The sequence below is a fragment of the Anopheles arabiensis genome, chromosome 3, assembly GCF_016920715.1.
Source record: "Anopheles arabiensis isolate DONGOLA chromosome 3, AaraD3, whole genome shotgun sequence".
NCBI classification, from domain to species: domain Eukaryota; kingdom Metazoa; phylum Arthropoda; class Insecta; order Diptera; family Culicidae; genus Anopheles; species Anopheles arabiensis.
Window position 1 is genome coordinate 14,485,849 of NC_053518.1, and position 24,683 is coordinate 14,510,531.

Here is a 24,683-nt window from a genome sequence, read left to right on the forward strand (position 1 = left end):
AACTTGTGCTCACACACCCAAGGCTACCTCAAGTTCAAGATATTTCAGAGCGACTTCCTCAAACAGACGGACCTTCCGCAAGATTAATTCGTATGAAATTCAGTTATTAAAAAACAAATAACGATTATTTTGCTAACTAATCTCACAAACCGATTCCACTACATACTCGCCTTTCCCGAGTGGCCACAGCACAACGGTTAGCTTTGGATCTTTGCATCCACAATGAAATCGTACGCCTGCTGCTTCGTCACCGGATCGATGAAGCTCATGTTGTTCCGGTACCGCACACCAAAGTACTTGGCCGCGTGCTCCAGCAGCTCCCGCCGGAACGTGATCGTGATGAACTGCGAGCTGGCGCTCAGTGCAGCGATCTCGCCCGCAATCACCTTACGGTGCTGGGCGTCCAGCGCCTGATCGATCTCGTCGAACAGATAGAACGGGGCCGGTTTGTTCCGCTGAATCGCAAATATGAGCGCTATCGCCACCAACGTTTTCTGCCCGCCCGACAAAGCGTTCATCTCGCGCATCAGCTCCCCGTTGCCGCGGAACGAAACCTCCAGCCGCAGTCCCACGTATCGATCCACCGGCTCCCCGCCGTCCGGGTGGTCCGTCCGCTCGATGGCCCCCTCAGCGGCGTCGTCCAGGTCCGCTGTCTGTAGGCTTAGCTGGCCGCAACCGGCCGGTACCAGTTTGCTAAAAATCTCGCCAAAGTTTCGCCGCACACTGTCGAACGTTCGCTCCAAGCTGTCGGTGCGCTGGGCGCGCAGCTGCTGTATGCTGGCATCGTGCAGCGCCCGGGACTGCTCCAGCTGCTGCAGCTTCCGATCGATCGAGCTCAGCTCTTGCGACAGGCGGGTGGATTCGTCGGTGGCCGCTTGATTGACGCTGCCAAACTTTTTCAACTGCTTGCTGGTGCGATCCAGTTCCTTCATTAGCTGTAAAAAAGCAAACAAACAAATACGAAGCGTGAACGTGAAGAAACGTGGAGAGGCTCCATATCCCACCGTACCGTTGGCAGATCCATCCTTTGGTACGCCCGATCAATGGCGGGCAAAACACCGAGCGCACCGATTTGCTCGGCGTACTGGCGTGCTTCATTTTCCAAGTCACGTTTCCGGGCCTCGTGTCGCATTTGTTGCGGATCGCCGATGCTGAGGGCCTCCTCGGTGGTTTTCAACTTTTCAGCCCAGCGGTCCAGCTCGGCGGCAAGCTTGTTACGCCTTTCCGTCCCTTTGAGTATGCTGAAAAAAAGGAAATCGGAAGAGGAAGATAAATTCAATACTCATCCTTATCAACATATGATCCCCTGGCCCAGCTAACTTACAGTTGCTCATTTTCCTTCATCTTCTTCTGCAGATTGTCGATTTTGAGTGTGAATGCATCCTGCTCCCGCTGACACTGCAGTATCAGCTCCTTCAGCTCTCTGCACCTAGCGCCACCGCCGGAAGCGACGAGCGCGTCGCGTCTCGGAATCAGTACAGCGTTTAATCGATTCTCAATCTTTGCCTTTGCTTGCTCTGCCTGCAGCTGGGCATTGAACGCTTCGTGCTTCTGGCGCTCGATCTCTCGTATGGCCGCGTCCAGCTGCTCGATCACCCGCACATCCTCTTCCGACAGCACGCAGTCGAACTTGGTCGCGAACTCACGCCGCAAACCGTCCACCTTAGCGCGCACCAACTGCAGCTCCGTTTCCAGCGCACGGATTTTGCTCCCAGCTTCGCTCAGCTTCGCCTCCAGCTTGCGGCACCGTTCCGGAAAGGAGCGAATCCGCTCCCGTACGCTTTCCACGTGCTGTTTGGCCCGTTCCAGCTTTCTCGCTTCGTTGGTGTGTTCCAGCTCCGAGCCTTTGATCAGCCTGGCGGCCGGTGGTATGGATTCCGCGGTGGTTTTGAGACTATCCTCGAGCTGCGACATTTTATCGTCCAAATTGGCGAGAAGCAAACGCGCCTGAATGGTGGAAGCGGTCGGTGAACGGTACCCGCCGGACAGAACGCCGGGGCGCACCGTGTCCCCCTCGTGCGTCACACAGGACAGCCCGTACTGTTGGGCCACCCGGGCCGCCGTTTCCAGCTCCTCGCACAGCAACGTTTTGCCAAAGATGTGCCGAAACACGGGCTCGTAGCAACCGTCGTACGTTAGCAGGGAAATTAGCGGCCGCACCGAGGCACTGTCCGGCGGGTACTTTTGCTTACTCGCGTGCAAACGATTCAACGGCATGAAGTTGTACTCGCCCGGCAGCTTGTGCCTGGTGCACAGGGCGATTAGTTCGTTGGCGATCCGATCCGATTCCACCACGTGGTAGAACAGTTTGTTGCCAGCGACGGTTTCCACCGCCTGGTAGATGCTTTCGTCGCAGTGAAACAAGTCCAGCACACGGCCACAGTAACCCTGCGCCACCCCGGCCCTACCGCCGTCGTTGCCCTGCGCACACAGCGCATCCAGCACGGTGCGTACCGATTTGCAGCCCTGGTACGTTGCCGGACCCAGCTTTTTGCGCAGCGTTTGCTCCTGCCGGGCTATGAGTGCTTTGCAATCGTTCAGCTCCAGCTTTTGGGCCGCTTCGTTGGCAAGCAGATCGTCTAGCACACCCTTAGCCTCGCGCAGCCGCTCGCTGATCTGGGCCAGCTGCGACGCATAGTACTGCTCCTGCTCGGTCAGCTCCCTTAACTCTGCCTCATCTCGCTCGTGGCTGGCCTTCTCGCTGGCTAGCTCCTTCGTCAGCGCTTCCCGTGCCCGCTTTGCCTCGGCTAAGGCTTTCGAGTCGCTCTCAATCTGTTTGCCGGCGTACGCAATCTCCTGCTGCAGGAATCGGTCTCGCTCCTCGCGGGTAGAGAACTGCTCTCCACGCCGCAGTTTGTTTAACCGTTCACTGCGCAGCTGCTTTTTCATCAGCACGTCGAAATCCAATGCGGCTCGCTGTTCCTGCACCTTTGCCCACTCGCCGGAAAGGGTTTGCAGTTTTGCCTGAAGCTCCGCAATTTCCTCATTATCTTTCTCCAGCTGCTCCTGCTCACTGTTCTGCAAGCCGAGCTGCCGTCTCAGCTCTTTCTGCAGGTCCTCCACTTTCAGGTCCACCCTCGTCTTATGTCGGTCCAGGCGAAGTAATTCTGTCGCTTTGTCCGCTTTTAGCGCTTCCGCGCTTGCCAGCTCCGTTTCATTGTCTTTCTGCGCCTGTTTGAGCGCTTTCGAGCGGTTCACTGCTTCCGTTTTCTGCTCCAACAGCGCGCGTTGCTTTTCCTTCCACTCTTGCCCGGCCTGGCCATGAGCCTCGAGAGCTGCCAGCACAGACTGCTGCTTTTTATCCAGCACGACAGATTGCAGTACGCGATGCTTCTTTTCCAGCTGCTCGAAAGCCCGCTGCTCCCGCTGCTGGGAGGAGAGCAGCTCGAGCCGATTGGCCAGGGCAGTGCGCTCGGCGTGTATCTGCTGCAGACCTTTGTCGGCGTCCTGCCACAGTTTCAGGATCTCCTTCAGCTTCTCGTCGTACACGCGTATGCCACCGATATCGTACAGCAGCTGCAGCAGCTGGCGGGGCCGGGCCATCGTGAGCTGACTCACCTTGCCCTGCTTCACGATGTAGTACGGATTGCACGACGAGAGGCCGAGTGTGTCGAGCAGCTCGTCAATCTCTTTGCGCGTTACGTTACGCCCGTTCACCGTGTACTGGTCTTTGGTGGCTGAAATGGTCCGTCGAATGCGTGTTTCCGTTCCCGGCGACGGTGTGGTTTGCTACAAAACAGAAAGGCAGAGGGTATATAGGGGCCATTCTTTCGTACCACAATCAACTACATTTCTCTTTCGCGAAGGTCAACTAACCGTAGGTATTGCAAAATCTTGTTAGAATTCGTATGTTGTAAGGTCCTATCGGATTAGGCACTCTATAGGTTCCTTAACCGACAGATGGTACAATCGTTTTTTCGCAGAATATAGAATACCGGTTGCTAGTTTCATTTGGGAAATGCTGCTGATCAGTAGGCAACAGTAATTATTTAGGAAGTCAGTCTCTTATTGATAGGGCTTCTAGAGATGTAAGAGCCTATGATAGTGGGTCTCGAGTCATCTGGTATCAAAATCACGACAGACGCAGTGAAGGCGAACATTCTTCAAGACGTCCTTCAAGGTGTCCAGTGGAACGGGATTAAACCGAAGCCTAGCATAGCGGATGTGAAATACTACAACTGCATGCGGATGGGACACAAGCATGCTACCTTATTGGGGCACTCGTCAGCAGAATGGTAGATGCAGCGATACAAGCAGTTGTGACTGCGAAGCTTGTGAAGGATATTGATGTTGGTACGTATAATGTATCAAGGATGCATGTGAAGTGCGATCCGCAAACTATGAAGTACTGGCTATAGGACAAGATTCGCTTGGTACTGCAAAGCTTACGATGCATATTGGTGGTGGTACGTATGATGTACCAAGGATGCATTAGGGGGTGGAAGCAGAAGCAGTATCGGTATAAGTACTGGATCAGTTTCAGGGCCGGTATGGTTTGGGACTCTATTCCAGAACCGTTAGGGGTTCAATATCATTACCTGGCCCGATATAAGTTTGGATCTATTGGTGAGAATTTAGGATCAGTTCCAGGAGCGGTGTAGGACTGAACACTCAACACTAGGACTGGAATAAGTTCAGGATCTGTTCCAGGAATCCAAGGCTGCTATGGGTTTAAGATTTTCAAGACCTCAGTATAAGATGTTATAGGTTCAGAATCAGATTCAGGACCGTTATAAGCTCTGAACTAGTTTACCTTGATTTGTCCTTTGGATTTAAGAGGCAACGAGAAATTGTTGGCGCTCTCGTGATAAAATCGAAAACTTGCACAATTTAACAACATGCCCGTTATTAGTGATGTGCTGTAGTGATGTGCTGTATGGAGCGCACCCACGGCTCCGATCCGACTCCAACTATTGTTAGTTCGATTCCGACTCCGGCAAAATGGAACCACTAGATCCGCCCGGAGTCGAAGTCGTTCGGAGTCGTCCGGAGTCGACCGGTGTCGACGACTCCGAACGACTCCGAACGACTCCGAACGACTCCGAACGACTCCGAACGACTCCGAACGACTCTGAACGACTCCGACGACTCCGAACGACTCCGAAAGACTCCGAACGACTCCGAACGACTCCGAACGACTCCGAACGACTCCGAACGACTCCAACTCCGGGCGACTCCGGACGACTCCGAACGATTCCGAACGACTCCGGACGACTCCGAATGACTCCGAACGACTCCGAACGACTCCGGACGACTCCAAACGACTCCGGACGACTCCGACTCCGGGCGACTCCGGACGACTCCGAACGACTCCGACGACTCCGAACGACTCCGAACGACTCCGAACGACTCCAAAAGACTCCGGACGACTCCGACTCCGGGCGACTCCGGACGACTCCGGACGACTCCGAACGACTCCGAACGACTCCGAACGACTCCGAACGACTCCGAACGACTCCGAACGACTCCGGACGACTCCGACTCCGGGCGACTCCGGACGACTCCGAACGACTCTGGACGACTCCGAATGACTCCAAACGACTCCGAACGACTCCGGACGACTCCAAACGATTCCGGACGACTCCGACTCCGAACGACTCCGAACGACTCCGAACGACTCCGAACGACTCCAAAAGACTCCGGACGACTCCGACTCCGGGCGACTCCGGACGACTCCGGACGACTCCGAACGACTCCGAACGACTCCGAACGACTCCGAACGACTCCGGACGACTCCGACTCCGGGCGACTCCGGACGACTCCGGACGACTCCGAACGACTCCGAACGACTCCGAACGACTCCGAACGACTCCGACTTCGGGCGGCTCCGGACGACTCCGGACGATTCCGAACGACTCCGAATGACTCCGAACGACTCCGAACGACTCCGGACGACTCCAAACGACTCCGGACGACTCCGATTCCGGGCGACTCCGGACGACTCCAAACGACTCCGACGACTCCGAACGACTCCGAACGACTCCGAACGACTCCGAACGACTCCAAAAGACTCCGGACGACTCCGACTCCGGGCGACTTCGGACGACTCCGAACGACTCCGAACGACTCCGAACGACTCCGAACGACTCCGACTCCGGGCGACTCTGGACGACTCCGGACGATTCCGAACGACTCTGGACGACTCCGAATGACTCCAAACGACTCCGAACGACTCCGGACGACTCCAAACGATTCCGGACGACTCCGACTCCGAACGACTCCGAACGACTCCGAACGACTCCGAACGACTCCAAAAGACTCCGGACGACTCCGACTCCGGACGACTCCGGACGACTCCGAACGACTCCGAACGACTCCGAACGACTCCGAACGACTCCGAACGACTCCGAACGACTCCGAACGACTCCGGATGACTCCGACTCCGCGCGACTCCGCGCGACTCCGTACGATTCCGGACGATTCCGAACGACTCCGAACGACTCCGAACGACTCCGAACGACTCCGACTCCGGGCGACTCCGGACCACTCCGGACGATTCCGAACGACTCCGGACGACTCCGAATGACTCCGAATGACTCCGAACGACTCCGAACGACTCCGACTCCGGGCGACTCCGACTCCGGGCGACTCCGGGCGACTCCGAACGACTCCGACGACTCCGAACGACTCCGAACGACTCCGAACGACTCCGAAGGACTCCAAAAGACTCCGGACGACTCCGACTCCGGGCGACTCCGGACGACTCCGAACGACTCCGAACGACTCCGAACGACTCCGAACGACTCCGAACGACTCCGGATGACACCGACTCCGCGCGACTCCGTGCGACTCCGTACGATTCCGGACGATTCCGAACGACTCCGGATACTTGTGATACTTCGCATTTCTCAAATGCCTGTTGCAATACATAAGCGATTTTATATGTGTTAAATAAGCTGATATAGTGGAAATTCAATAGTAAGTCACTTTTTAGTTGGCATGTTTTTTACTTAAACGCTCAATAGTTGGATGTTAGTTCAATTAAAAAGCATGCGTTTGTAGAAAAGCCGGTTTTCTAAAAAAACACATTTTTCTGGGAATTTCTAAAAAATTAAGAGATTGAAACATTTTATATGAAATTAATTATTTCTCCTAAACAATTGCTCATAATTGCAGAACTAAAAACCAAACGCATTACCAACCACTACATAACAATAACCAAGCCGCTTGGAAGCGCACTCTAACACAGCAGGCCACGCTGACGGAGCAACGCGGTGACACACTTCACAACAATCGTCCTCTCTTTGGTGCCGTTGACATTGCGACATTCGAAAAATTCTACTCACCGATGCTGACGAATGGTCAAACACAATCTCCACATACGCACTATCGGACCGGTTCTTTGACGTGCCTTTGTTAATCAGACCGACGCGTTGTGCGGGTCGCAAATTGTTATACTCATCGCTGAGTACAAACTCGATTGCTGGTAAAAGGAGGAACAGTTTAGAAAAGGTTATTTTACGAAGATTAATAATAAAGCACTACGTACTTACCGCTGAAGAAATTACTTTTCCCCGAACCATTCCTTCCCACCACTACATTATGCTTGGGATCCAGACGCTCAACGACAGTTTGCAGCTTGTAGCTTTTAAACCCATTGATAATGATCTGTCGAAAGAAGAAGCGTTATTATCCACGAGTTAAACGACACACATTTTGGAATTTTTTATCATTCTTACCTCTTTCAGATACATTTTAACGACAAATGCGGGTGCTTAACTGGATTGCCTCCAAACGGTCCGATAGATGATGAAAAACTGACACTTGCTCTACACAGTGCGTATTGTCTGAATTGCCAAAATTTAAGAACGGATTGGTTGCCATGGTTACCGCAACGACGGGCCATAATGGCACCGCCGTAGCAACGTGTACAACGGGGCCTACTTTGATCGGTTTCAAGCTCATTCCATCCGGCTTGTAGCTTCAGAATTTATTCGTATGGGATTTTTTTAAACACACGGATAATATTTTCATTTAAATGAGATTATTTCATATTTTTATTTACGATTTATTAATAATTTACAACGAAACTGGTTAACAACAACCTTAGGGTTTGTTTGGCACAGGTTTTCGAATCATTGATACGTAACCCTTGTACTCCGTGGCTAACAACCGTGGCGGGACCGGTCGTTCAATTAAACCGAGCTTCTTTAGCTCCTCTGAGTAGGATTTCGTGCTAGAAATTAATATGATTTGTGAGTTGAAAACGTTTTGAAATTGATTTTTTATTTCTCTCTCTCCAGTATCATTACCTTTCATGCAGCTGTACTTTAATTTTCTTTCTTATCGGTTGAAATCCGTGAGCGGTTTGCTCGTTGTTCACCATCATGCTACGAACGGCTATGGTTAAACCGTACATTGCGAGCTGGTCACTCTATGCAATATATAGAAAAGATGCTTTTGCGTTAAAAGGTCGAATATAAAGCATAAAAATAAAATAATACTAACTCTAAATTCGTTCATAATGCCATCGACTACAGTGAGCGTATCGGAGGCAGCAGCCACGTTTTGTATATCCGTACATCTGGTCACGTAATTTGAGTGCAGCAGCGACACGATGCTCGTCGGTTGCGTTAGGAAGCATTCCGTTATGCTTTCCGGCGAATGTACGAATCTCGTCTCTCCGTCTTGCTTCACAACTGTGGGGAAGAAAAACACGACATTGCAACGGCTTTCCAAACACGTCTGTGCTTGACTTTAACTCACACTTTGGATGGAAGATGCGTCCGAGTGCGTGCATAATTGTTAAATTTTCATTCAATCCGAGCGGCTGTTTATGCCTGTTGGTGGCAGCTTTGCTAGCTTTACCCGATTTACCACCGACGCTGCTGCCATCAAGACGCAACCGCTTCGGCATGGGCCCACCGTCCGATTTCATGCACGTGAACAAATAGTTCAGACAGCAGTTCCGCAAGTCTCCCTGCGACGAAGCAATGATGTCTTCCTCCACCTGCTTGGATGGGACGGTTTGGTACTGTTTGGCGATGTCTTTATCCGCCTTCATAACGCTGCCGATGCGCTTGATCGCCTTCTTCAGCAGCGTTGCCGACACGGCATTGAACTTGATCTGGTGTATCTGGAAGCTTTCCAGCACGGCCGGCGGGAAAAGATTGTACGCCACGTCCAGCGATTTGCTGGCCGTATCGGTGGCGATGAAGACGATCGGATCCGTGCTGCTGTCCCGGAAGCGGTCCAGCGAATCGTGAAACTCTTCCGGCGACCGGAGCATCGAGTTGGGAAAATCCTTCACCAGCAGCAGCTTCGACGATTCGCCCGCCGCACTGGCAAACAGCGAGCAGTAGCGTGACGTTTTGTACAGGAAATCGTCAAACAGTGCCTTCTGTGGCCGGCGGCCTTGCTTCTCCACCCGATCCTGGTCGAAATCGAACTTATCGTCGTAGTACAGATCCACATCGACCGGTGTCGTCCACTCGTGGATGCTGTAGCCGAGCACTTTGGCGAGCGTTTTCAGGCAAACGCTTTTGCCGCTGCCGGATGGGCCCGTGACGAGCAGGATTTGCGTTGCGGGGTGTAGTTTTTTCGCTGCTGTTAGCCATTGCTTCACTTCCTCTATCTTTTTCACGTGTATCGCCAGGTCTGCCTCCTGTGCCGGTTTGAAGTGTTCCAACAGATCAGCCGGCTTTCCGTCGCCCTTTCTTTGCATATTTCTACAATATAAAGTCACACCAAGTAGATAACGCATTCATAGAAGGAAAGTAATAAGGTAAGGGTGGAAAATTAATACCTTTAATTGTGGATTTCTTTTGCAAAATAATAGAAAATGCAAGAAAAGCCACTTCAGTGTTTACGTTTTGATAAACCGATTTATTTGGGAACCTCGATCGCTTTTTGACAGTTTAAAGAAATGTCATATTTAAAATCAAAAGCCAAGAAGAAGAAGAGAAAATACGAACAAATCCCGTTGAGCAAAATGTGCCAAGGGCCCAGGGAAGCAAACAGGACCGTTCACACGGCCGACGTTACCGTAGCAATAGACGATGCGCAATCTAATACGGACGTCACACGAGGCGTAAACTCAAAAAGTTTACGCTTGATTTGTATGGGAGAGCGTAAACTTCCTGTCAAAAGATATCAGGGTTGTATGGCTGAAATCCAGTTTACGCCAAAGTTTACGCTTCGTGTGACGTCCGTATAAGATTGCGCATATATTTATCTGTCAAACGGGTCGGTTTGATATATTTATCTGTCAAAAAATAATTATATATCTCGGACATATAATCTTGAAAATTTATGCGCAATCTTGGCGCAATCTGAAAATGTATGGAAATGCCGTTTATATCTCAGGGTTGGCTACGCGAAATGACTTATGTTTTGATAAAACGAATATATGCGCAATCTGAGATTGCGCATCGTGTATTAATACGGTCACTCGCAAATCCGCAGAGATACCCATCTTTACCGTTTGACTTTACCGAAATTGACTACTGAAATGTAACGCATTGTAACGCTCCGCGAATGTTCATTCTGCTCCTTGGGGCAACCAAAATGCTACGTGGGTTACGAGTCAAATGTACACCGGGCCCACCTAAACAAAACATGTGCCGCACGAAACTCGACCGATCAGTCCATATTTGTTTATTTTTGTATTTATAAAGTGATTGGCAGGCAAACCGCTTTTGTGAATATACGCTTGAATAAATTCTCTTCTGAAGCATCTAGTGTAGCAATAAATAACAAGATTATCACGATACATTTGTAAGTTAATGGTTGATATGGTTTGAGGATCCTAGTTCGAGTCGAGTAAAGTCCAAACACCGGCCGCGTTACGCCAAGGTGTGAGGAGGGAGACATCTGTCATGTTATTTAGAAATTCCGTGCTTAATTACAACTTTATTTTTAATAGCATACTTTAGAAACTTGGACACACCTACTCGATTAACTCGGAATTAGTTATCCCAACGCAGTTCGGCACTGAAAATGGGAATACGTCATCTCCACAGCTTTATGGAGAGGAAGGTGGACGGTGGACTATACACCGTTAAAATGCAGCACGAAATTTCGTAAGTAAAAACGGCGGCAATGGCAAGAGTTACACAATTTGATGAAACATAACGCAGCAATAAACCCGTTCGAACCAATTGACAGGAATGCGAAGAAAAGCGTCGAAAAGCCGTTGGTCGTGATTGACCTGATGGCGATGTTCGGAGTGTTTTGTTCCGACAGACGAAGCCTACTGTGTGGCAGCCAGTTCTGGGTGGTGGAGCATACGGCGGATTCGTTTTTCAAACGCCTCACCGATGCCGGTGCCGAGCTGGTCTTTTTCTACGACGGTACACTGCAGCTGAACAAGTACGACACGTGGATCAACCGGCAGAATGGCAAGTACGACCGGATGATCGATGTACTGGACGGAATCAATGCACGGATGCCGCTGGCAGTGGCCGCGGACAAGTTTGACCGAACGCTGCCAAACAACACCTGCATCAAGCTGGAGAATGTGGCCAAGCGGCATGGCGAGCTAATCGTATCGACCGATTTGGAGTGCGACCAGGCGCTGGCAATTTACGCCACCAAGCATAAGGCGCTGGCGGTGATATCGCACGATACGGATTTCCTCATTTTCGAGGGCGGCTGGCAGCTGTGGCACGCGAACCACATCGATGTGAACAAGTTGATTACGAAGGCTTACGGCAGGCAGGCGCTACTACGCACGCTTGGCTTGCAGTGGCGCCAGATGGCATTGTGGGCAACGTTGGCCGGGAACGATTTCTTCAGCTACGACGAGCTGGAACCGTTTCTGAACGATCTTGGCCCGCACACGCAAAAGTTTTACAAGCTGGCCGAGTATGTGCGACGGTTGACGGTGCGTAACGGGAAGCTGGATGACGATACGGTACGCTCGATACTGGGACGGGTGTACAAGAAGAGGCGCGTACCGCCGGAAGCTTACGAATGGTTTCGGCAAAGCTATGCCTTCTACCAGGTGGTACGTATGGGTGTGGGTCACTCTTTCGTACGATTATTACTCACCTGGCTATTAATTTCTTCTTTTAGGATGAACCATCGGAGAAGAAACCCGACGATCCGTTCGCCTATCTGCTACAGGCTGGGTACAGCTTTACCCACAGCATACTGACCGGGGTACCGTTTAACGTCACGCTCTTTTTTTTCGACTACCGGTCGTCAGAATTTGGCAATTATTATGAAATAATCGAACCGATTATTTCCCGCATCGGTGGTATCCTGCTATACCACCATCAGCACGAACGGCAGCACATAACGGTCGTCACAAAGCGCAACCATCAAGAACCACACTCGTTCGGTACGGTTGCAGCTACCTTCCCGACTGCCATCACACCGCCACCGGTAATGGATTTGATTTCAACCGACGGGCCCGTACAGGCCTCGCTGCTCGAGCGCAAACTGCAACTGTGGCGTTGGGTTTGTTCCGACGATTTGCTCGACGTGGAACAGTTCAATACCGTGCCACCCGCGTTCATGTGCACGGTACTTACCCTGTACCGGTTGCGCCAGTGTGGTGCGATTCGCCTGTTCGAAGCGGATCTACTTTTGCTCATCGCGCACCAACTTTCGAACGGTGCGTTCGATCCACTGCAGGAACCGCACCCGCAGAAACTGATTTCGCGCGCGTTCCGACTAGGGTTCTTGTTCCAAAAAGTGTACAGCCACATGGACCGGGTGGCAAAAGCGCTTGGCCTACCGCAGGAGTACCGGCCAACGACACCGTACGACGGGCTACGCTTCCACAACATGTATCGCGTGTGGACGAGCATGAAGGTGGAACCGCATCACATCGAACCGATCGCGGAGTGGCGGTTCTACCAGCAGACAAAAAGCACATAACGTTAAAAGTGAGCATATCTTGATAAAAGACGGACGAAAAGTTACTCGCGCAGAGCTAGGCTTCAATGCTAGGGCGAATAGTTTCTTCTATGCATACACAGTATGGATAGAATCTTAATTTGTTATAAAATGTGTTTAGTTCATCCATATTTTTACTACTTCTGGTTATCAATGCCGGTGCTAAGGTCTTCCTAAATCCGCATTGAGCCATTACGCTTTTAAAGGGGTTGTGTCCGAATAGGGGTGAAACCAGGTGGAAAAAGTCAATGGGAGAAACTACTTGCAGCCAATTCGTAAGTTACCGATGCCCAATGACCTGGTCAGGGAAAACAATATCGCTTCTAATTTAGTATCTGAAGGAGTTTTACTAACGCAAAATATCTCTCTCAGAGAGTCCTACTATGTGTTCCACTAAGACAGCTCTATAATAGAAGGCCATAAAATCGTCAGGATTATATCTCTTGTTGAATTGTCTCGCTTAGGGAGCGGTATCTTATCCATATTTTAATTGGAGACAAGCACAATCAAATTTATCAAAACGTACAATGTAGGTGGTAATTCGCCAACGTGATAGCGAGACATATGCGCTATCAACCCTCCGAGCTCTCCCAACAACCCGTCCGACTATCAGTAAGAGGAACTAATTAAACATGTACAAGATCGCCACAACTAGTCTTGAGGTCCATTTTTTTCTAACCATATTTCAGTGAGTTTTTAATCAAAATTTAACGTTTCATGAAACAAAAAAGAATAGGTAAGCTCCTGAATTATTTGATATATATATATATATATATTTTTTTTTTTGGAAGGCGGCGAAGCAAACATCTTAATGAAACTTTAATAACTTTATAAATTTATAAATGGGGAATAATTTTGGGCCTATATTTGGACCTTTTTTTAGTCCGATGTCATCAAAAGCTGTTGTTAATCTAGCAATCGTGTTGTTAACAGGTTAACACGATCACAGTAGTCTATTGTAGTATGAAGCAATCGTTAATACATATCAAATCGTGATGGACTGGCGGCCGAGCTCTTCAAGATTGAACCGGAGAGGCTTACCGTCTAAATGCATCAGCTGATCGTCAAAATCTGGGAGCAGGAGGAACTACCGGGAGAGTGGAAGCTGAGAGTCATCCATGCAGTCTACAAAAAGGGCGACAGGCTGGCCTGCTCGAACTTTCGAGTCATCACAGTTCTTAATGCCGCCTACAGATTTTGTTGGAGGCTAATCCACCACCGACCAAATTTTCATTCTACGGCAGATCCTCCAGAAGTGCCGAGAGCCCCAAACCCCTATACTCCACCCAGTGGCGGATTAAGGGTATCGATTAAGGGTCCATACGGCATACTATAGAATGGCGATCTACGGGGCCCCTAAATCGGCGGGGCCCCAGGCGACCGCCTAGTCCGCCTACCGTTAGATCCGCCACTGACTCCACCGGTTCATCGAATTCAAGGCGGCTTACGACACCATAGACCGGAAGGAGCTATGGAACATCATGCAACGGTACCACTTCCCTGGGAATTTGATCCGGCTGTTAGAGGCCACCATGAACGGGGTGCAGTGCAAGGTGAGAGTATCGAACTTGATGTCGGAATCGTTCGAATCTCACAGGGGTCTGAGGCAAGGTGACGAACTCTCCTGTCTGCTCTTCAACATCGCCCTGGAAGGTGTCATTCGAAGTACGCGGGACTAGACAACGACATCCGTGGCACGATCCTCTGCCGGTCTCTCCAATTTCTTGGCTTCGCGGATGACATCGACATCATCGGCAGGACAACGGCGAAGGTGTGTGAGGCGTACACCCGACTCAAACGCGAAGCAGCAAGAATTGGATTGAGAATCAATGCGAGGAAGACGAAGTACCTGCTTGCTGGAGACTCAGACCATCTGGGAAGCAGTGTATTAGTTGACGACGACAGTCTCGAGGCAGTAAAGGAGATTCTGCTATCTCGGGACGGCCGTTACTTCGAACAACGACATCAGGAGCGAAATCCGGAGACGTATTGTTCTGGGGAATCGGGCATACTATGGGCTTCACCGACTGTTGAGGTCCAGAAGACTTCGAGCCTTCGGACTTCGGAGCGGAGGATACAAACGTTCTGGACGTGTTTGAGGGACGCATCTTCCGGACCATCTTTGGCGGTGTGTTCGAGCATGGAGCGTGGAGGAGAGGGATGAACCACGAGCTTGCTGAGCTGTACGGCGAACCGAGCATCTCCTGACGGTGGCGAAGGTTGGGGCATGTCATAAGGATGCCGGACTAATCCCCACCAAGAAGGTATTCGACATTAGGCACGGCGAACTCGATGGCTCTGTTGAATATTACCGTTCCCCTTTTTTCCCGCTACGTGGCAGCAAGTACGGACCCGCCTCAAACACTTACATTCCACGTTCAATCGATCCCTAAATGGGCCTTTTAAGCTAACCAAAAAGCAGAACGTTGTTTCCGATCGGATCGAGCTGTTATCAATTATTAATCATTTTAAAAAAGCCATTTTGTTTTCTAATTCTCAAACGACCAAAAACAAATTCAAACTCATTTTATTTACCGATGAACCGTGTCGCATAAAAACAACATTATAAAATAAAGCCAAACAGTTTTTTTCTCTCCTACCTCCTCTCCTCAAATACGCTCAATAGTTCCGGTACGTTCGAGCGTGCGAACTAGCAGAAACAAAAAACTACACTTTATATCGCTTTTAAATAAGGGCTTACTCTACACATATTCTATATCCGGGCGTAACACACCGTTCGACCACCCAACCCCATCGGAACGGGGTGGGGTGGTGACCAACTCCGAGTAGAGTAGGGCGAGGGAAGGGAGCATGGAAACAACACTTTTACCTACATGCTAATGTACATGGGAGCGGCACCACGGAGGAGAGGGGAGGCGTTACCGTTCCCCACCACCTTCCAGTATTTGCCGTATGCTTTCGATCACGTCCGCCGGCACATCGAGCGGCTTTTCGCTCAGCTGCCCGGTGTCCGGATTGGAGACGTAAATTTCGTAGAACGTTTTGTTCGGATCGCCACTATCCTGACTCTCCACCAGCACGAGCGAGTTGATGTCGATGTCCTCGAGCGAAAAGCCACCATCACCTTCCCCTTCCTCCTCTTCTTCTTCTTCCTCTTCTTCCACTTCGTTCTCTGCTTCTGCGCCTGCTGGATCGTTATCGACCGGATCGCGTTTGCACGGTTGCTCTGCCTCGCCGGCAATCTCGAGTGCAGGCAATTGTATTGCCGTGTTTGTCGTAAAGTCACCACCACCACCGTTACTATTACCCTGCTCGGTCGTATGAAGCGCACTGTTGGGCGGTTGATTAGCATGTTCGTGCTTGGGAGTAATCGCTGCAGTGCACTGTACAGACGGTGGTAGTACCGTTTGCGCATTGCCCTGCCCGGGCTGTACCCGGGCATCCGGCGCGTAGATGGAGGTAGTAGCAGCGGTCGGACCAGCCGCCTGCTCGACCGGCGGTGGTGCTACATCCACGATGGTTTGTGCGAGGGGCGCATACTGTACCACGTGCTGCTCGCGCTGGCCCATCATCGCCTGGGGCGGTATGATTTCGTCCGGTATGATGACGGTATCGCTGGAGCAGCCGTACGAGTCCAGCTTGCCGTACGACACGACGTACGGTATGGCCGTACCGCCTGCGACCGGGGGCCAATCGATTACCTGCACATTCACCGGAGCGTTGCTACGCAATTCGTTTCGCCCGCTCTGCGCTCCGTGCTGCAGCAGCTCGTTCTTCACGATGCTGTCGTTATTGTCCAGCCCCAGCACCAGCTGGCCTTCCGGCTCGTACTCGTCGTACTTGATCTCGACCGGCGTTAGCTCGTTGATCAGCGTAGGCTGCACCGATGGCGCGACATCCGTACGCAGGCAGGTCGTTTGCGTTTGGTCGTCCAGGTTTTGCAGCGTTATCACAGTAATGCCCACGTCCTCCTCCTGCTCCGGCTGTCCGGCAGCGACCGAGGAGGTTGAAGCGGAAGCAGCAGATTCGTTGCCCGTACCATCAACGCCCCTGCCAAGCTCGTCACGGTAGCTGCCAGTGCTCATCACGTCATCCGATGGTCGGTAACCGTCCTCCTCCTCGGTTAGATCCTCCATACACTGGTACTTCACGATCGGCAGCTCCAAGTTGGCACTGCTCTCGTAGGTAGCAACTGCGGCCGGCTCATACAGCACGTACGGTTGGTCGGACGCGTTCGGCTCATTGCATGGTGCGTCCGGTGGCACATTGTTCGCGTGGTCGACGTCCTCCGTAGCGTCCTTCTTTATAACGACCGGCTCCTCATCGGGCAGATCGAGCAGCTCTTGCTTTGCGACCGGTGGCTTATCTGTCCTCTTCCTCGAAGTGACCAGCTGTGGGCGTGGCTTACCGAAGAAGCGCTTTTTCTTCGGCAAGTGTTTCAGCTTTTTCTGGGAATGTTTCTTCCCATCAGCAGGCGCAGCAGAGCTGGCAGGAGTATTTGTTCGTTCGTCTATTACCAGCCGATCGCCGTCGTCATCGTCGGAGGAACCGTCCGCCATGGTATCTTGTTGCATATCCTCCTCCCCGGCGACATTGTCCGGCGATGATGGAGCAGATTCGTTTGGCATTTGGGATGATGGTGGTTTCTTTGGTGCAGCGTTTAGGGACAGTTTGCCAGCAGCGGGTTGTGCGGTGTCCATGGGTGTATTAGCGGTACATTCAGGCGAAACGTTACGTTCGGGAACGGATTTGGTTTGTTGTTGAGCATTCTCTTCCCTGGCGATTGGAACGACCGTACCAGCATCTAGCTGCACGATAGTTTCCTTTTTCGACACTGGGCTATGTTTCCATTCGTGGAACGATTCCGCTTCCGGAGTATTGGACGCTGCAGTGTCCACAGGAACCACATGGTCCGAACGTTCAGCTAAAGCCGAATCATTTTCCTCTGCAACGTATGCAGACGGCTGCTCTTCTTTATGCTCCACCATGGCGGTTGTTACCGTGGCAACAACAGTTTGCTTAGCAGCGGCACGCTTCTTCGGCACCGGAGCACGTTTGCGCTTTTTGGACGTTTCCTCCTTAGGCTCAGTGGTTGCTGGGTTTATTTCCGAGCTGCCTTCCACAACGATGGCTGTATTGTTGCTCTCGTGCTCAGGCTGCTGCTGCTCATTCTCATGCTCAGCGGACGTGGTTGGTGCTTTCGGACCCGAGTCGTCTGCCTTTGCGGCAGATCGTTTTTTCGACGGTGCTTTCCGCTTAGGTTTCTTTGTCTCGTCTCCCGGCGGCACCTCCGAACCGTCCGCCATGACGCGTTCCGCTTTGCTAATTCGTCTTTGCGGGCTGTTGCTGGCGGACATTCGCATCATCAAGCTGAAACGTGCAAACGTGCGGGATTAGGAATTAAAAGAGGGAAAAATGAAGAGTTAACGTGCAAGTCATACTTTTTGCGCAGCTTTTCCTTTTGCTGCTGCTCGAGCGCTTCCATCTTGCGCTGCTGCTCCTCCTGCCGCTGCCTTTCGAGCTGCTCGTCCTCCTCGGCGAACTGTTGCCGCAGCTCGTCCACGTTGAACTCGTTCGGATGGAGCAGCGCTTTGTTCACCAGGTTGAGGTTGATACGCTCTTCCTTTTTAAACTGCAAATGGGCACCGAATGGCACAAACTGTAAGTGCTGTGCGTGATATGAAGGGGGAGCAAGCCCGGTCGGCTTACCTTCAGTTTGAGATCACGCCTGGACCGCTGTGGGAACAGGGTCAGCATCATGGAGAAATCGGTTCCGATCGTGTGCAAGCAACGGTAGAAGCGTATCGTTTCCTCGTCGCCCCAATCCTTCGTCCTTCTGATGCGACTGTAGTAGCCGGAATCTGGACGGTGGGTGAGAAATGGAGGAAATTAATAAGCAATTTTGCCAAAAAATGCAACACACCAACAATCAACTTACTGCCGGAAAACTCATCCTGATACACGATGTCCGTGTTGGCAAGCGTTTCGCGCATCTCCCTCTCGCGCTCGTTCTCCACCACTAGACTAGCTTCGTCGAGTATCATCTCCCCGTTCGGGCCGAGCTTGAGCTGGGGCGTCAGGGTGACCGGTGCGGGCGGTGCCGCCGACTTTGGAGCCGCCGCCACCACCGGTACCGAGCCGGACGGGGCCGGTGTCGGTGAGCGTGATTTGCTGACGCTCCGGCTACGGGACCCCCCACCGTTGCTCCCTTCCCGACCGTCCACACTCTTCGGTATGTTCTCGAGCGATCCACGCTTGCTGAGGGCGGGCGGTGTCATCGGATTGTTTACCGGGTTGTAGTAGATCATGTCGAACATGGTTAGGTTCTGTTTGTCCACGTTCTCGATGTTGGTGAGCCGCTTGCGGATCTCCTTCTTGTTGTCGAGGGTACGTTGCGATTCTTCCTGCTTGGTCGCCAGCTTCCGGGTGACCTTGTTGACCGTCACCCCCTCCGGGAGGGATTTGTTCGAGGTGAGCGACTCGGTGCGGATGCGTTTGCGGGCCAGTGGGAGGGTGAAAGTGGGACGCGTGTCCTGCTTCCGGGGGGACATTGGTTCTTCACCGCCGATGAAGCTGTTGCTGGGTTGGGTTTCGTACCCGGACAGACACGGTACGGGGAGGGGGCTGGGGACATCTGGAGGCTCTGGTAGACAGAAACGGATTTGTTAAATGTATTAACTAAGATTGAAAATAATTAAAAAAAATCGATATAGAGACAAAACCTACTCGGAAGCTTAAACTCCTGGAATGTTTCTTCCGGCGGTGCTTCGGGTACGGAACTAGGCACTGGAATTGCTTTCACATCCCGCAGGTGTTCCGGCGGTACCGGCGCATCCTCCTCCGGTGGAGTGGCAACTGTAGCACTGGGTAATTCAACTGCGGGCTCCTGCACCGGCTCGGGAAGCGTTACGTGAGCTTCCTGTTTGATCGTTTCGCTGGTCACATTGGTCGTGGTGGTTTTGGCCGGTCGGCGAATGCTAAGATTGGCCGCTACTTTTACGCGTGGTCGGCGGGTAGCCATCGTTCACTGTGTCTGCCCGCTAACTCGGGCGGCTCATGGGCAAGTGCGGAACCACCGTTCCGTACAATTTTTCCCACCTCCTCCCACCTGTCAGCACGGTCGAACAAAAATTACTGTGTTATCACTTGATTGGTGGTCTCTGAGTTGGTTCACGCCGATCATCACACTTTACACGTTTAGCGGTACGTAATGGGGCAGCAGTTCCATTGCATCGTGATTTTTCCAACTGATCCACCGTTATAACACTCATTGGTTTTCTACCGCAGGGCTTGGATGCTGCACACACGGACAATCGCACGGCAGTGAACACGTTTTGCAAGCAGTGGCGCTTAGAAATTCGGTAATCTGTGGGCAAGATTTTTTTCTTACGCAGAACAGCATGTTTTTCGTCCGTGACGTTTGGGGGGCAATCGACGCGAGTCAACATATGCGTGCCCGGTGAAAAAACTCGCACACAAAGATGATTTAAGTTTCCCAAGTAACAAAATTTGAATGCGCGTAAGAGGACAGCGACGGTTTCATGTTAATTTGATTTAGAAATGAAATACGATCAGATATTCAATTATTGTATTAATTATTACGCTCTGGCCGTATTTTCCACTACCCTAATGCTACAAATCCTCTAAATGACCACTAAGAAGAGGTCTAAACGGCTCAAGATTTCAACCTATAAGGAATCTTCGGCTCGAAAAAGACTTCGTTTAGCAGATGGTATAGGACTGATGCATTCTAAAAATAGCCTAAAAAAACTAGTGGTGCCATATATTGGTGGGATAGGCACACAGTGAAGCTTTCCTCGCTTTGCATCGCTAGAACTAAAACTCTTCTTTAAATACTAAACTCCAATGTGAACCAGTATAATTGAAGCAAGAGAGAATAATCCCAGGTGCCACAAACCCACAAAACGACCACTAAACGGGTTCTAAACGACTCAAGCTTTCAACCTAAACGGAATATAGATGGTGTATTACAACTCATCATTCCCTACCCGCAAATTTCCGTTAAATGCCTTCTAATCGCCTTGTAATCGCCGGCGAATTGAAGGCGATCAGCAGTGCATTTAGCAGTAATTAAATGCCTTTGAAATATGTCAATGAAAAATTTCGCTTTTAATTAGAAATTTGAAATTGCAACTGTCAAAAGAAAACCTTACAAGCGTCTTCAGCACTGCACTGTTGTAGTGTTCTCAGATATGAGCGTGAGATTCGATAGCACGATTTACGTGTTATGTTCTCTTGCGTTAAGCTCTGAGCTATTTCACTTTATTAAAGATGGACTGCATTATTCCATTGTTAAAGACCAACCCGTTGAAAGGTGTTATTATATCAAACTCATTTCGATAACTCTAATAAAAGGAGAAATGAGATACATATTTCTCCCATCCTGATAATGTAGGGTGAATATAGTGTAAATATTATGTTTTTTTAAAGGTACTATTTAAATTTTGCTTCACATAATTTTTATTTATATTAATTATAGCAAAAAAAATTAATTTTAAAAACACAGAAAAAAGATTATAAAAATCAGGATTTGAACACACGCTTTCTCGGTTCGGAACCAAAAGCGTTGTCACTGCTCTATTTGGCAGTTACAATTGTAAGGGTGCAAAACTAATATATAAACAAGCTAAGATGGCGGCAAGCTATCTGTTCTCGTTGAATCAAAATGTTGAAAAATTTCAAAGAGAACCCGTTACTACCGTGAAAGTTTCGGTTGAAATCTTTATTCGCCTTCTAAGGCGACTAAGGTCTTAAATGCCTTCTGAATGCCTTCAAAGCCGTTTAATGCTGGTAGGGTTATATCGCTTTCCTTTTCTTGCAATGTGTTTCGACAAGTTTTATCTTTATATGAATGGTCGTGTGGTCAGATACGTGGGTATCAACACCAAAGACCATTACTCAAATCTCACTTGCTTCAGTGATGGTGGTTTTCATTGGAGTTTAGTATTTAAACAATCGTATCGCCGTCCTAGTTCTAGCGATGCATAATTTCAATGCGAAACTATACAACAGAGCAGAGAGAATGAGAAAGCTCTCCAAACGAGGAAGCTCCACTGGTGGTTGGGGTGTCCCACAAACAGATGGCGCCACCAGCTTTTTGCTAATTTTAGAATGCTTCAGTCGTTCACCGTCTGCTAAACGAAGTCTTTTTAGATTCCCTTTAAGTTGAGAGCTTGAGCCGTTTAGACCCCGTTTAGTGGTCGTTCAGTGGATTTGTGGCTCTTGGGGAGTTATCGAGAGAAAGGTATCTAGAGGTAGCGTGCGCAGTGCTAGATCGGAAAGTGAGCAGGCATGAAAAGAAAGCTGATAAAAATAAAATAAAAAGTTGAAAAATGTGTTCAAATCACAACAATCTCCTTCAGAAAGTCAATAGCACCCGCATGTCAACGAAGTTTAATTAGTAAATTTGCACTGCTTTTACCATCTCCAAACAGAGTAACACTTTAAGTTTCTTTTCAATAACACACACACCCACTCAAGCTATTCGATGCATGGAACAAAATCAAAATCAAAATATATTTTCCCTCCACCAGCTTTGCTGCTTGCTATAGCGCATTATCGCGCATCGTGGGATAAGTAGATGATTCCCTTGCGTACATTTTCCCGGCATGTCCGTACCGGCCGCCCAGTGTGCTCCACCGACGTGCTCCCTTTTTGTCACTCTCTGACAGCCTGCGCGCTGCGATAGTGGTGTTTGGGGAGGAAGAAAAAAGTCTCTCTCGCTCTCGCATTTCTTCGCACCCCTGTCAATGTTGCGACTGCGGCTCTGAAAACAGGCAAACTGCTTCCTAAACAGTTAAAAAATCGACAGCTACGTAAATAGTCAAGTTAGGGGTTGCGGAAAAACGGGACAATTTCCTTCAAATCGCAAGGGAAAGTACATCGCCAGTCGGTGGAAAAGCAAAGGTACAGCGACGTGTGTGTTCACGGTAAGCCCGTAATATGGTTGGTGCTGGTGCTGCTGTTGTTGCAAAAGCACGTCTCCAAATGTGCTGAGTGTGTGTGTGTGTGTATGTGTGTATGTGTGTATGCTGGTGTGATCTGCGTTTTTGAAGCAAGGAAAATCTGGTGCAGGAATTAATCTACTAGCGAGCCAGTTCTTTTCCTTACCTCCGCGCCCGTGTGTGTGTGTGCATAACATTTCCATTCGGTGCAGCAAAGGAACAGGCGGATTAGAATATGGTACAGAGGTGGTGTGAAAAAAAAGAAAAAAAGTATGTCTTCTCCATCCTCACCCCCTTCCGCCTGCTCCAATACTCATTTGGTATTAGATGCTCCAATTTCTTCAGCCATGCGCCCCCCTTGGATCAGTGAAAACGAGAAAAAAGACAATGCACAGTGTGTGTGTGTGTGCTGGGGTTGATCGTACCGAATTTTTTCTTCACACACCACCTTAACAACGCGCCTCCTTACGGTTCTTAGTGCAGCAAATTTCCCATCTCCTTTGCTTCATTCTGCCTTTCGGTGGAAAACCTCAAAATGTGCGTGTGTTTGTGTGAGTGTGTGTAGCAAGAGCACGGGTGAAAAAGTTCGGGAAGGGGCGCACAGACCAGAAATGAAAGGAAGAAAAAAATACCGATACAGGAAAACGCGTAGAAAAATAGCCTCCCACTTCCCACCGCGAGAGCGCAACGAGTGAGAGAGCTCGCGCGCCTGTGTGCGTGTGTGTTTGTGTGCGCGCGCGTGAGCGAGTGAGCGGACGAGCCCCGGCCTAGAGCACAGCAGGCCAGCAGAAACCGCGCGCGAGAGTGAGAGAGAATGAGTGTGTTTGTGCAAGAGCAGGAGTACCGAATGTTGGCAAGATGTGTGCACGTGTGTGTGTGTGTGTGTGTGTGTGTGTGTGTGTGTGTGTGTGTGTGTGTGTGTGTGTGTGTGTGTGTGTGTGGAAAATAATGAAAAGAATTGTGTAGCAACTTTCTGTTCGGGTGGCGCGGGGCGAGCAAAACTGTACTTCGCAGCAATAATATAATTTGTTCGATTTGTTCCTCCTACCACCCCACGGCACGGTGGGGCTGTACTGTGTGTGTTATCAGCAGCTATGCCTCCCCCTCAACCCACCAACACCACTCATCGGAGTAGGGTGTTGTGTGTTTTTTCAACCCCCATCGCCCACCCTTCTATCCCTTTCCGCTCTCTTCTAGATGCGTTTCTCTTTCTTGGAGAGTTGGTGCTCTCGCTCACTTTTGTGATACAAACACACACACAGGCGCGCTTTTCGCGCATATTTGTACGGCGGAGAGCGAGCGATGTTGGAAGTATTAGAAAAATTATACTGGAATTTCGGTGGCGGAGTGTACTGTTACTTTTGTTTCGCATTTTTTGTTTGTTTGCTTCTTTCTATGCTATCATCCCGCCACCACCCACCCCTGCCCTGTCCTTTCCTTTATCCCTGATAGCGCACTTTTGGTGACGGCGCTCCCGCCACACAACGCAACCAGCTGCTCCGGTCAACACAAACACCCTTCCGCAGCACCCCCTTTCCCCAACCAACCATTCATGTATGGCTGTGTGTGTGTGGCGCGCGAGAAGATTTTAATGACGGTGCGCGCGCGAGATGTACACGCGCAAGGGAAAGGGCAGCGCTGCTCCCAATCGCGCCAGCTAGTAGCCAGCAGCAAGAGCGCAAGTAGTAGTTCAACCTTCGCGCAAGCAAAACACACAGCACGCTTCAAGTGTGAATGGGAAAACGGCTGTTCGAGACGCAAACGTTTGTGTGTGTGTACAACGACGGTGCACGTGTGTGTGTGTGTGTAGGTGTGCGTCTGTATAAAAGTGTTCGAGATCGTGGTCACGCTTTTTGTTGTTGTTGTTGCTGTTCCCGTGTTGCCTTTTTGCTGCTCGGTGGGTGAGTGGGTGGT

The 24,683-nt window shown here is 50.4% G+C and overlaps 5 protein-coding genes across 13 annotated transcripts in view; 2 read left to right on the forward strand and 3 right to left on the reverse strand.

Moving 5' to 3' along the window:
- Nucleotides 1-103: 103 nt before the first annotated feature.
- Nucleotides 104-7,779, reverse strand: LOC120903424 (structural maintenance of chromosomes protein 3-like). Its single transcript, XM_040312848.1, has 6 exons — nt 7,680-7,779; nt 7,494-7,608; nt 7,287-7,423; nt 1,325-3,729; nt 1,010-1,241; nt 104-935 (listed from the first exon to the last, which is right to left on the reverse strand). Exons 1-6 carry the CDS (start codon nt 7,692-7,694, stop codon nt 198-200), a joined length of 3,642 nt encoding a protein of 1,213 aa, XP_040168782.1. The 5' UTR covers nt 7,695-7,779; the 3' UTR covers nt 104-197.
- A 194-nt stretch (nt 7,780-7,973) lies between these two features.
- LOC120901492 (cell cycle checkpoint protein RAD17) lies at nt 7,974-9,857 on the reverse strand. Its single transcript, XM_040309476.1, has 5 exons — nt 9,746-9,857; nt 8,707-9,668; nt 8,449-8,639; nt 8,253-8,374; nt 7,974-8,176 (listed from the first exon to the last, which is right to left on the reverse strand). The coding sequence occupies exons 2-5, from the start codon at nt 9,662-9,664 to the stop codon at nt 8,047-8,049; spliced, it is 1,401 nt and encodes a 466-aa protein (XP_040165410.1). The 5' UTR covers nt 9,665-9,668; nt 9,746-9,857; the 3' UTR covers nt 7,974-8,046.
- A 686-nt stretch (nt 9,858-10,543) lies between these two features.
- Nucleotides 10,544-13,497, forward strand: LOC120903548. Of its 2 annotated transcripts, none has more exons than XM_040313037.1 (4): nt 10,544-10,794; nt 10,865-11,021; nt 11,107-11,947; nt 12,016-13,497. In XM_040313037.1, the coding sequence occupies exons 2-4, from the start codon at nt 10,939-10,941 to the stop codon at nt 12,823-12,825; spliced, it is 1,734 nt and encodes a 577-aa protein (XP_040168971.1). In that variant the 5' UTR covers nt 10,544-10,794; nt 10,865-10,938; the 3' UTR covers nt 12,826-13,497. The 2 variants fall into 2 exon arrangements, with proteins under 2 accessions (XP_040168971.1, XP_040168970.1); XM_040313036.1 differs by having other exon boundaries at nt 10,544-10,716.
- Nucleotides 13,498-15,323: 1,826 nt separating this feature from the next.
- On the reverse strand, nt 15,324-20,223 carry LOC120902540 (transcription factor TFIIIB component B'' homolog). The gene is made up of 5 exons (XM_040311372.1): nt 19,531-20,223; nt 18,743-19,447; nt 18,514-18,665; nt 18,246-18,436; nt 15,324-18,174 (listed from the first exon to the last, which is right to left on the reverse strand). The coding sequence occupies exons 1-5, from the start codon at nt 19,823-19,825 to the stop codon at nt 15,723-15,725; spliced, it is 3,795 nt and encodes a 1,264-aa protein (XP_040167306.1). The 5' UTR covers nt 19,826-20,223; the 3' UTR covers nt 15,324-15,722.
- Nucleotides 20,224-22,501: 2,278 nt separating this feature from the next.
- Nucleotides 22,502-24,683, forward strand: part of LOC120899841 (uncharacterized protein DDB_G0283357-like) — a 43,242-nt gene continuing 41,060 nt past the window's right edge. For 5 of the 8 annotated variants that reach the window (XM_040306108.1, XM_040306113.1, XM_040306115.1 and 2 more), the window contains exon 1: nt 22,502-22,754. The gene's annotated coding sequence lies outside the window, so the exon portion shown is untranslated. Of the gene's footprint in view, nt 22,755-24,468; nt 24,671-24,683 lie in introns of those variants that run through there. The other 3 variants (XM_040306109.1, XM_040306110.1, XM_040306111.1) reach the window with 3 other exon arrangements.

Excerpts from the sequence above, each read along its gene's own strand:
- LOC120903548 (XM_040313037.1), top strand. The coding sequence starts at position 10,939 with ATGGGAATACGTCATCTCCACAGCTTTATGGAGAGGAAGGTGGACGGT. Across the intron at positions 11,022-11,106 it reads AAAATGCAGCACGAAATTTC|GAATGCGAAGAAAAGCGTCG; the intron begins GTAAGTAAAAAC and ends ACCAATTGACAG. Across the intron at positions 11,948-12,015 it reads GCTATGCCTTCTACCAGGTG|GATGAACCATCGGAGAAGAA; the intron begins GTACGTATGGGT and ends TTCTTCTTTTAG.
- LOC120901492 (XM_040309476.1), bottom strand. The coding sequence starts at position 9,664 with ATGCAAAGAAAGGGCGACGGAAAGCCGGCTGATCTGTTGGAACACTTC. Across the intron at positions 8,640-8,706 it reads ACGCATCTTCCATCCAAAGT|TTGTGAAGCAAGACGGAGAG; the intron begins GTGAGTTAAAGT and ends TCTTCCCCACAG. Across the intron at positions 8,177-8,252 it reads AAAGTACAGCTGCATGAAAG|CACGAAATCCTACTCAGAGG; the intron begins GTAATGATACTG and ends ATTAATTTCTAG.
- LOC120903424 (XM_040312848.1), bottom strand. Across the intron at positions 3,730-7,286 it reads TTGACCATTCGTCAGCATCG|CAAACCACACCGTCGCCGGG; the intron begins GTGAGTAGAATT and ends TCTGTTTTGTAG. Across the intron at positions 936-1,009 it reads AAAGGATGGATCTGCCAACG|CTAATGAAGGAACTGGATCG; the intron begins GTACGGTGGGAT and ends GCTTTTTTACAG.
- LOC120902540 (XM_040311372.1), bottom strand. The coding sequence starts at position 19,825 with ATGGCTACCCGCCGACCACGCGTAAAAGTAGCGGCCAATCTTAGCATT. Across the intron at positions 19,448-19,530 it reads CCAGGAGTTTAAGCTTCCGA|AGCCTCCAGATGTCCCCAGC; the intron begins GTAGGTTTTGTC and ends TCTGTCTACCAG. Across the intron at positions 18,175-18,245 it reads AAGGAAAAGCTGCGCAAAAA|CTTGATGATGCGAATGTCCG; the intron begins GTATGACTTGCA and ends TGCACGTTTCAG.